This window comes from Thermobia domestica, chromosome 12 (genome assembly GCF_964235325.1).
Source record: "Thermobia domestica chromosome 12, izTheDome1.hap1.1, whole genome shotgun sequence".
Classification (NCBI taxonomy): Eukaryota; Metazoa; Arthropoda; class Insecta; order Zygentoma; family Lepismatidae; genus Thermobia; species Thermobia domestica.
In genome coordinates, this window is record NC_137465.1 from 148,868,347 (window position 1) to 148,880,638 (window position 12,292).

A 12,292-nucleotide genomic window follows, 5' to 3' on the forward strand; every position below is an offset into this window, starting at 1 on the left:
TGTCTTTCCAAACTATTTCCAACCCCGAAATGAGGTTCGTCTAGTATATGTTTTATAAACTTATTTAATAGTTAATGTAAATGAGGGACGTTTATAACAAAACATGAAAATTAGAAAAGAAAACATCATCAGTACGGTTTCTGTACCTAATTAAAACAGCTAAAATTAATCATGTGCTTTGCATTCTCATTTACCTTTCTAGGTGCACACCGTGTGAACTCTATAATATTGCACAATAATATTTGAGTTGATATTTTTTTTTCAAGTTTTTTTCTTTACTATTTTAGCCCACATAAACACAAAAATCAGGTAAACAGATTGCCATAAATAGCATTTGTTTTCTTATGATTAGCTTATTGATTCATCATTTACAATCCGGTTTTGACTTCAGCAAGGGCGCCCATGTTGTGGTTTCCAAGTAGGACAAGTATAAGCAACGTTTCAAATTTCGCTATAACTAATGTAAAAATTCTATTGGGTTTTCGATATTCCCAAGTACAATTTCTTCTTAGGGGGCAAGCGCTCCACCTTGTCCCCTGATGGTCGCCCTTGAACTTCAGTACTGTCAAAATCTGTCTTTTGATAAGGTGGCATTGTATGTATATATGGTGAGTTAAAATGCTTTCATGTAGTGAAAGAGGTAATTTGTTCTGCTTTTAATATGTGAATAGCTTGCCTCCCCCTGAAAGTAATGTTCCCTATAACAACCTGCTGGATACACCCCTGATTATCCTGTAATAAAAGTTGTGAGTTCTATTTGCAAATCGAAAGAAAATCCACTGGAAATTAGACACGGGACTCAACGCTCGTTTTGCTAATTGTTTTATATGGAAACCTTCCAAAGCATGTATCATGACAACCAGTTGGCATAGAAAGATGTAGTTTTCACATATGTGTTCGTAATTCTTTTCTCTACCTCCTAAAGTGAGCAGTTAGTGCCTCTAAGAACAATATTTCTAAGTAGCGCCTCTGATATTGTCAAGATTCGCAGTAGCGTGAAAAGTCAGCGTGCAGAACTGCTTGTCAAGAACTGTCAACACCGCTCAATGCCAATTGGACGCCGTGTGAAGCCAACTCAAGGCCATGTTGTTTCTCATTTGAAACCTGCAATAGTGACTAATTTTCGTATGTAGATAGTATTGTAAAAAAAAATTAAAAAAATAAAATACATTAATATTAAAGATGTTTGTAGAGGAGTAGCTCAGATCTTAGAGCTTATTGTTAGAGATATATACCTGTATTTTGGGATAAATTTTTCATCAACATTAATAATAATAATAATATGAAGAGGGTAAGGAAGAAGACTTAATAAATATAAATTTGAATGAGGCAATGAATTATAACAATAGTTGATTGTTAAATTTTAAATGTAAAATAATTAGGCAAAAAACCGCTTTGTTTGTGATTGTATTTTATGTTGTTTATTGTTTAAGATATTGTAATTAAATGCAGAATTTCTTCGTAAATTACTTATTGCAATGTGTTGTTAAGAATTAAAATGCAACAATATTTACATTATTAGATTTACAAAGCACATAGGAAAATTTTTCAGCTCGTTCACTGTTGCTCTGTACTTTATTTTCTAAAAAAATATAAATCTGTATTCAAGCAATTTACTCTCAGTCCCGAAATTCAAAAATATCTTATTAAGGTTCCTATCTAACGGTAGGGGTAAGGTCTATTATTGTTAAATCTAAATAAGTACAGAATAATTCATTTTGAAAATTGATGTAACCACAATTCCAAACCAATGATTTCCTAGGTGGAAATATTTAGATTATCTACGTAAAATTGAAAGTCTAATGGGTCTGGTTTGGCTGAAATTTTTGGTCAGATTTAGTGCCCACAAAGACAATTTTCGGCGTGATGATTTATATATGATTTTTGATTATATGTTTCTCTTAACTTTGTGTTCACCTTAATCTGTATTTTGTTTTGATCTCCAACGACCAGAACATATACTTTTCATGCCTTCTGAGAGTTTGACGTGACGCATCCAGAACTGCCAGAATGGTGCCTTTCTCCGGACTCATCAGAATCTACACTAAAGCTATATCTCATAAATTGTACAAGCATAACAAAGGTGATCTAATTGCCTTCAGGTTGTTGTAGAATTTGGAATCCTCTTATTCCTAATTTCAATTACTTAGCTACAAAATATTTCATGCCGTGTCTCTAAATATTACTCAGAAATTACTCTACTAGAATTTTAAAAAAATAAATTTGAATTTTTGAGTCAATCAAGTAACTAATTGGTTCATACTAGCTTTGCTATCTCAAATTACTTAAACTAGAAGTACAAATCACTGAACAAATCAACTACTAATCAAATAACTAAGCACTAAATAAGCTAAAATCAAAGAACTAAGCAAGTATCTAAAAATAATAAATGTGTATAATAATAAATAAAATAATAAATACACGTTTTTTGTTCAGTGATTTGTATTTCTAGTTTAAGTTACCTGAATTTTTAGTGTTTCTCCGGGATTGGTCACAGTGTTATTGTATTATTAAAAGTTTAGAGTGTGAACGTGAAATAAATTAATAGATAATTATAGCGAAAGAAGCATTTAGAAGATGGAAAGTATATTTTGAGGATTTAAGAAAAAAAGACTCATCAAACGTTTCGTGTGAAGAATTATATTCTGCTAAGAAAAAACAAACATGACACAATAACTGTGAAAAGTGTCTAAGAAATTTTTAAATATGAGTATGTGGATGATAACGTAGAGAATTAGCTCGGTTAAAAGGAAAAGAAATCACAAAGTGTTAAGAATAGTGAGGAAGAAAACAATTTACACAATATAGTGGAGATAATTTAAAGATGAAAAGGAACGGATTCGTACATGGTTTGAGAAAAAGTTGTTTTTTAAGAAATGTAATAGAAGACATGGTGAAGAGGTTAAAAATATTACAATTGATAGATAGTAGTAGAGCTTAGCTCACGAATCTCTGCCGCGATTCTAATACGTTTATGCCATCAGCTGCGGCAGAGATTCGTGAGCTAAGCTCTAAAAACAGGTAGTTTCTATGTCGAGACGAAAAGATTAGGCATTGTCTGAGGACTATAGTCCAAGGAAACTTTTGAATTTGCGAGAGTGGTATACCAATTATGACAATAGAGTTATGATGATACTGATGGCAAAATCCATAGTCTTTTGATAGTAAGTTACTATTTGTAAAGCAGTAAAAGTTTTGCAAAACGATATTTTAAAAAAATAGCTTCATGTTCATTTTCGTATCTGTTATACCTTTTAGAGCCAGGGTTTTGTAATGATGGCAGTATCAAGACTATGGTGAACTTTTTGTCATAAATTCATAACGATAAAACACATAGTAAATTTTCTTCTTCTCGTTCAACGAATTAACTGCTGGTAAGATGTTGATGTATATATTTTTATGGGAGTAGCATTGAATGATGGTACACTGAGAGAAATCCGTTTTCCGGACAGCGGTATATTGTACAAATATACGGAATCCTCTCGCTTACTACAGAAATCATTATGGAGCATACGCTATTCATATGCTACATACGCACTGCCCTTAGATGTTACATCATGTCGTTGCAGGATGTCTGACATCTAACAGTTTTCCGTATATCACATATATACTTATGTTACTTTCGTCAGCTATATGTTATATACGTCCATTTGTATATGAGATCCTGACCGCCTATATTGTTTCATACGGAAAGTACGTATAGATGGAGCACTTATACGGAAAGTATTATAGAACATGAGTTTTCAGTTATACGTCTGTTGTACGTTAAGTCCAAAAACTACAGGAATTACGCATGTAACCTATCTTTTTAAGTACACCACCTACATTTTTTCTCAGTGTACTACATATGATTGTTCTTAATGATATATATGATATATTAGCGCTATCAATCAGTTCATGTTTCAACTCTTTGAGTCTTGACCCATTTGTGAGGTCGAGAGAGCGAAATTTTAATGGTCGCTAATTTAGTGCAAGTCATTGAACTGTCGCATGATGATTCAAGTTTTTATTCTATTATTGTGAATGTGTATACATAAAGTTTATATCTGTAAAAAAAAAAAAAAGTGTTTATTGTATTAAAGTTGAGAGATCCCCAATAAAAATTGCTATTACTATTGGCAATCAACGACACTTTTAAACGCCACGAGAGTTCGTTTTTTCGATTTCTCGAAAACGACACATGAAAATCCATTCTCAAGCATCATATTTTGTTCAAATTGGTGTGATCCATTGCTTGATATATGTCTTCAATTTGGACTATGTTTTTAGTTCAACTGAAGGAGGCACGGTGGCTCAGTGGTAGAGTGCTTATCTCTGGTTCCTGGAGTTCCTGGTTCGACCCCAAGCCAAGTAAGTTTGTGGTGAACAACATCGTGTCTGTGGGTTTTCTCGGGGTACTTTTGTTCCCTCTCATTGTTTCATTCCATCAATTCTTCCATCATCACTCACTTGCTTCAATCATCCGTCTCCTTTAGCTTAAAAAGGCCATAATTGTGCGACGTTAAACTGAAATATGTCATTTAATTTAATTTTTTAAAAAATAAACAAAAAATTAAAATTTAAGAATTAATTATCATTTTGTACTATATCTAATTAACCATGCTGTATTATCATTTTGCTAATGTTAAAGTGCAGAGCTTATTAAGCGTATGTTTCAACATTAGCTTCACGTCAATAAGTAGCAGTTTTCATATATCAAATTTTACGTTTACAAATAAATTCGCTTTCCTCTATTTTCTCAAAAACTACGCATGAGATTTTACACTAACGCATATCGCTTTGCTCAGCTCGATAAGTTGCGTCAATTGGTATATTCTCTCATTTTTGGACAAAGTTTCCCATGTTAAACGCATTAAACGCGTTTTCATAACGGTACTAGAATTTATGAACTGTAGTAAATGTAAAACATTCGCCGTTAACGAGCAGATGTATTTACAGTTGTTTGCCTTCCCTGAATGTTATACACATACTCTTTACATTGAAAAAGATACCCATAAAAGCTACTCACATTCTGCTAACACTTAAGCAGAAACTACTTGCAAAATAATTATTATGTCAAAATTAATGTGTATTCTTCTTTTTAATTTTTAGACGTGCTCTAAAAATTGTTTTTATTGTGTAGGAATTAGCTTTGCTTGACCCTTAGCAGCCAGATATAAGACCCATAATGATCAATCCTGTGCCATTAATGGAATGACATGGGAACGAAAGGAAAGCAAAATAAAGAACAAAAGCAAGAAGAAAGAAAAAACAAGAAGAGAAGGAAGGAAGAGAAAAATCACTAGGAATAAGTGAAACATGTTGGAGAGGGTGAAAAGTGATTTAATCATTTCCATTTCAATTCTATTCTGAAAGGATAGAAACTATAAACAGGGTTTAGGAGAATAAAACGGTTCTTCCCATGAACATCTCGTGAGCTTATCAGAAGGCTGTTTGCATAGTAATTGCAGACGTCACACCCTAAACATCCCTTCTACGTTGAGAGGGAAAAGGATGGAGAAAAAAATCTGCCAACGTTGCTTCTTTATACTCCCTCAGCGTACCTTCCAATACTTACCACTCTCTATAAAGTGTTTATATATTGCAAGAGAAAAGGTCCATTATATGATCAGAGCCCTTGAAAGGGAGCTTCATTTTTTCTCTTTAAGGGAAGACTTTAAGCTTTTCCAATCAAAATCGTTCTCTGTTCGTGATTGCTTATAAACCGTTAATGATCACAAATTGACTGAAATTTTACTGCAAAGAACCTTCTTTTAAACTCATATGAATTTTAAAATAGTAGCACAGTGTTTGGTCCTAAGAAATAATGTTCAGATAAAAAAGAAGACAATTGCTCTTCTTATACGTACATTATGTTTAACAAATTCTGTTTACCGTTTCGCTATAAACATTATTAAACAAAAGAAACAAAACTTATGGATGTGGTTGTAGCATGTAGTAGTGATATTTTATATCGTATTCAACAGTATGAAGATTAGATAGTATGGTGGTTCATGTCGCCGTGAATATTTGTTGGCGCATTAAAACAAAACTCTTACCCATTAATCATTCTTTATATACCAGAATAATAAGTATTGCATAATACACATAAAATGATAAATGTAACGGGGGGCACGGTGGCTCAAAGTGCTCACGTCTGCTGCGTGGGGTTCCTAATTCGATCCCAGGCCAAATGAGTTTGTGTTGGATAGCCTCGTATCCATAGGTCTTCTCGAGACTCCACTATTCCCTTCCACATTATCATCCCATCATTTATTTCATAAAGTTTCAATTATTATCTGTCTTCTTTATCTTAAAGTGCGTAAGCGTAGGACGTTAAATGAAGAATTTTATTTCATTTTTGAAAGATAAATCAGGACGCAAAATTTCAAAGTCAAACGCACTCGCCAATCCAAAACTGATGGTCGCCAGTATCTCTCACGTACAAATTATGAGAGCCCCCGCCCCCCGGCCTTTGGCTTGACAAACTAAGTGATTACATCAGGACATAAAATTTCAAGACTAGACAATACGATTCAGGATAATCAATTTTGAATCGGACAATTCATATCAGTGACAATTATTTTCTTACTCCGTCACAATTATTTTCGTGCGAAACAAAAACTGCGTAGCCCTGTGAGTTTACGCAGAAACCATTTCTACTAAATACTGGTCGCCAGCTCTAAATTTCTAGTCGCCAATGGTGACCTGGTGCCCGGAAATTTTGCGCCCTGAGATAAATGTAAGCCCCACACTTTAATGTTAAGGTTTGAACTTATTTTCATTGAGTGTTGTACCCGAGACTATTGTATAGTCTTGTTTACAATAACAACAACAAAAATTGAATTCATTAATTTTATTCACTATTGATTAATCATAATCTCAACCAAACTATATGGCATGAACGTAAGCTTAGGATGTTCCTAAATAGTATGTTTTTTAAAATTGTCAAAAAATGTCAAGGAACAAAATAGAGTTTATGCACGCAAGAGATAGTTAAAACCAGCTCAGAAGGTCGCAATATTTTTTTTTTATAAAACTTTTCTTTAGTTACTTGTATAAAATGATTTTGGTTGATTTAAATGCGAATTAATTTCTCTCAATTTTCTTGAGTTTTAATATTATCCAACTTACTGTACAGTTAAAGTAGACTTTTCGGGGACGTGTAGTTCAGAACAGTGTCATATGACGCTAAAACAGTATCATAGTTCCAATTCTTATAGCCTTGTTGGATAGAAGAGATGTTAATCTTCAAATAAATAAGTTAAATAAGTCACTATTGTTTTAAAATGTGTTTACTTAAATTACTAATGTCCTTACCGTTGAACTAAAAAAATGTATATTGATTAATTTGAATGGATGAGAATATTTATCCCAAAGATTTGAAACAACATTTATAGAAATCGATAATGTAATTTACTTACTCCTTCACTATTTGCATCTATTGGGATTAATTTTATTATTAATAATATCATGTTTTAACTGCATGTTATGAAAGAAATGCGAAACAGATCTGACTGAACAATTATTTAATATATTCACTGAGAAAATCTATCTTGGTCAATTTAGTGTTATGTGTTTAAGAAGTTCCAGGGCCGTGCCGTGGAAAATCAGCGCTCGGGGCGAGAGTATACGACGACGCCCCCATACATATATTCCAAGCAATTTTTCCTATCTTTTTCCTTTTTTCTCCCGAATTTTTCGCCCCCTTACTTCGGCACCCGGGGCCGTTTCCCCGCTCGCCCCCTCCCCACGGCACGGCCCTGAGCAGTTCTAAAAGCTTACTCTTCTCTCCGCTCCTCTCTGTTCAGTTCTTACAAGGAAGAGAGAGTATAGTAACTTGTTTTACATGAATATTTAGTGCTCTATTGAAGAACAGTTTCAAGGCCATTTCTTGAGGGAGAATACAAATCAAGTAGAGTTTTGGCAGAGTAGTCAATTTCTTCTTTCGTGATTTAAAAATGTGGTATTTGCAGGATGTTCCAGGAATAAACCGATAAACTTCGTGTGTGTGTTCAGGATCTTAATGCAAGAATAAAAGCTTAGATACGACATTGGTCGGAAACGCCTAACTTCGAAGATGGAAAGAATAACTACCCTATGACCAATTTTACTAATTACCTTAACTTGGGTTCATGTTCGTATTAGTTGTTTCCGACTGAAGTTGCAGATAAACTTTTTTCTTGTATTGAAATTCTGAACATGTATGCGAAATTTGCCGGTTTATTCCCTGAACATCTTGTATAAACAATCCCAATTGACAAATAGGATTAGGAATATAGACGTACAATATATGGCCGATGAGTAGTCGGTAAGACATCTACTTACCAACTAGATGTCAATGGTTCGGACTACGACAACGGCAGGATCTGTACTTCGTTTCCGCCCTAGTCGAATTGCGTCTCCTAACTGAGTAAATTGGAAGACCTGGGGGATTAATAGTTCATCATATCACATTTTCTAAGTGCTCAGATTATGAAAAGGTAGAATCTTAACTTCACACACCACGTGGATCACAGTTACATTTTCTGAGTAGATAACATACCTTTACCATTCCCACGTATGTAAGAACTAAGCAATTATGACTTCAGTAATATTTCACCAATAGAAGATACATATTTTATATATATATATATATATATATATATATATATATATATATATTGTTTAATTTAAACATACAGCCTGGTATCCAGAAATTCACATTGTGTGTATTGAACATCATACATTATATTATAATAGCAGTATATTGATAGCAGTTCGAGCGTCTAAATTAAGGCACATCCATTATTCAGGCAACTGTTCCTGTACTAAGAACAAGTTTTTTCGTTCCCTCCTCAAGGAACAACTTTGTTCCTGGTTGAACCGTTCTTCCACAGCATCACTAAATTGTCTGGTCGGAGGAGAAACGCTTCCCCTTAAGGATCTACTTCAACGGACCAGAGACGTAATAGTCGCACGGAGAGAAATCTGTACTAAAAGGCGGTCGATCCATAAGATCACAGTGAAAACAATACAAAGTGCCCATTGTGTTAATAGCGCGTGAGCGTGCGCTACCGTAGAACATAAGCACATCTCACGGGAGCTTTTCGAGCCATTTGGTTTCTGTGGTCCTTTGGAGTTTGTGTAAAGTATGAAACAATGTTGGGGTTGATAGTGACTAGACCAGCTGTAAATAAAGGAAATAAACAGGTTCTGATGTTCCCATTGCAACTGCAGAGATCCACTGACATCAAGCAATACTGTCAACATGACATTGCCAGCCAGCGACATGTCTTTTATTGCTCGATTTGGTGGTGCACGATTTCCACATTCCTAATTCATTCTCTTTTTCCAGCTTGAAATCATGTCAGTAAGTGTCATCACCAGTCATGATTTGCTCCAAAAAACTTTGTTCGTCCCTGTAGTATTGTTTGACATGTATATACCACGCGTATCCTCGTCCGTACGGTTTTTTGTTCTTCGGTGAAACAAGGGTACCTATTGGACACATGTTTTACGAATATTCCAGCCTCCTGTGCAGGGTACTGTGGATGAATTCGACATTGAAATTTAACACTTTTGACGGCTTACGTACCATTACAGAATGTTTGGAACTCATGATCACCTTTTCCTGGTCGTTTAGAGGCACCTGTCCAAGTTGTAGGCGATTCGCTGTATATATTCGTACACCTCGAAACTCGACACGCAACTTGAATATCACATTTCTTTTCAAAGATGTGTCTCCGTACACTGCTTACATTCGACAGAAGATTTCATTTGCCGTTTTTGCAATCTACATTCAATTCAGTATACCTCAGAATGACCATCCTCTGTGCTCCTACTACCAAGTCATGCAGCACTGCTACTTTTTAGCTGTTCTGTAAACTATTTGAACTAGTGCACTGTTGTCAGCTCTAATTTCCAACTTTACACCACTTATAGTATTTACAAGCCACACTAATTAATTGATTTATATTTGAGCCCTTTGTCAGCAATAAAGTTATAATAGGACGAGAATTACAATTCAAAGTAGGGTCTGAACCATTTTAGCTGTTTGATTCTTTCCCACTGGATTTTATGCACCAAAAACACATACGTGCTAGCCACTAGACCAAGGATGAGGGCTAGAAATTATATTCTTCATAGCTTCACAGATATTACTATAATGCAATAATACTGCTAACTTTATTCGAACATTTCATTTTTTACAAAGTTTTTCATTATTTGAATAACTATATTGTAATGATTTTGGTAAAGTCGATAATGGACAGAGATTTATCCCCTTCACCAATTTATTATAAAATTTGTCAAATACAAAACGTCTTTGATTACAAAGAGTAAAATAGTGTTTTCTCTTGTTAATGTCCAAGTAAGAGGAGAATAGATGTTTTGCATGGTGCCCCTTCTCTTAAGGCAGTCTCCAAGGCACCTGCCGGTTCCGGTGAGTCTGAAAGGATAGCCCCCTCAGCTCAAGGCAGCTTCGCGAGGCTTGGATGTAGAAAGGACCCCTAGTCCACTGCGACCTCGGGAAGGATAGGTGTACCCCTAGTCCAGTGCGACCTCAGGGCGGTGTAGGTGATTTAATCAGTTGGACGACTGATGCTGGGTCCCTTGGTGGTCCTCCGTTTATTTTTCCTCTTCGGGTCCTTCCGTGAGGTCCGTCTTCTTTTGGCGTTCCTCGGTGTCTTTCGTGTAGGCTTCTTTTCTGCTAGGTTGTTTATAATCAATAACATGTGTTGAGTTGACACGTGCGTCTGTCGTGATGTGGGGATCCTTACAATATGATTATTCGAACATCCTGTTTGAGCAATTAATTGGTTCTAATATTAAAATGACAAATAGTCTAATAACATACTGTTTGAGTATGGGTTTATTGAATTTTAATCACAACGACATAAGAACTGCACTAAAAAAGAACAATAATAAATTTGTTTATCTTACATGTTGAACAACTCAAAACACTAACAAATTATGTGTTGAACATTTGTTTAGTGCTTCCAAAAATGTTTGAACTTGTATAATGTTTAATTTTGAAAGCAAATGTAAACAAGAATATCAGTATATATAAATGTTTTTTCCTTACATGTTTTATGAATTAAATTGATCAAACTATTTAAAAAAATAAAGAGGCAGTAATAATAGAAAAATATTTTTCTTTGCAGGACACCCAGCGAGAGATTATTATGGAAAATTTATTGGTAACTTAAAAAATTACACACATGCAGTTAAAGGAGCTGTATATGCAGTAGATGAAGATACGATATTTATAAAAGGCTTCTATTACGATGGATCAGCGCCAGGTAAAGATTTCTGTCACTAATATTAGTATAACATAGGTAGTATACATATAATTTTCCATATTCTACCTGAAAATGATTGTACTATAACGTGCAAGGAGAACACATAAAATACAGTTATACTAGTGTAACATGAGTGCACCCCTACAACAATATTTCGCTTCTTTTAGGTAAGTTTAACATAGGTTGTTTCAGTGTAGAAATTATATTCAAGTGAGGTTAGGGCACACAGCAAAAACTGAGGTGTTGAAACAACACAAAATGACTACCACTTTAGCGTGTTACTTGTGTGTCAATTCAACACCAAGCTTTTTTTCTTTTTACTGTTTTCCGTAGACGATAACGTCGTCTCTTCGGGAGGGACTTAAGTTTAATTTTAATGAAAAGTGGAACACATATATGGGCTATGAGGTTTTGCCAACAACAATAATAAAGAAGCTCACTTTATTCATACATATAGGTGAATTATTATTGTTGTTGTAATCATGGCAGGAGACATAAGGATAAATACACTGAGCTTGAGTAACATCAAGATGAAACTTCAATAATCATAAGTTTTACATTAGGAGTGAAAACAAACAAGGAAGGAATATTACAAAATATGAGTAGTTATAACGTTATGGTGATGAGATGAGGTGCATGGACGCCACAGGTTACAGGGTAGTGTTAGTTGTCACAAATGAGCTTATCTTCTGTGTTGGGCCTACTAGGGTGGGTCGTTTTGCCACTTTTTTTCCGGAACGAAATGTAATACCTGGCAAAAGTGGCCCACCCACATGGACGTTACAGATATAGATTTTTTTCAAATCAGATAATATCTTCTGTGAGAACTATTGCCTCAAAGTTTCAAAATTTCACTGAAAATTACAAAAAATACCAGAATTGTTCATTATTTTTAGTTATGTTAAAGTAAACATATTTTTGGATTTGAATGCGCCAAATGCTATGAAAAATGGCATTCAAGTCTCAAAATGTCAGTTATATGCCCCGGGCCCGAGAAGAGGGCAAATTCAGTACAATTAAGCGTTTCTACA

The 12,292-nt window shown here is 34.6% G+C and overlaps 1 protein-coding gene across 3 annotated transcripts in view; it reads left to right on the forward strand.

The window, feature by feature from the left end:
• The window catches only part of LOC145666729 (protein Skeletor, isoforms B/C), a 463,368-nt gene that overhangs the window by 226,819 nt on the left and 224,257 nt on the right, over positions 1-12,292 (forward strand). For all 3 annotated transcript variants that reach the window (XM_081734256.1, XM_081734257.1, XM_081734258.1), the window contains one exon: positions 11,124-11,261. In XM_081734256.1, the coding sequence (XP_081590382.1) occupies positions 11,124-11,261 (138 nt within the window). The remainder of the gene's footprint in view (positions 1-11,123; positions 11,262-12,292) is intronic.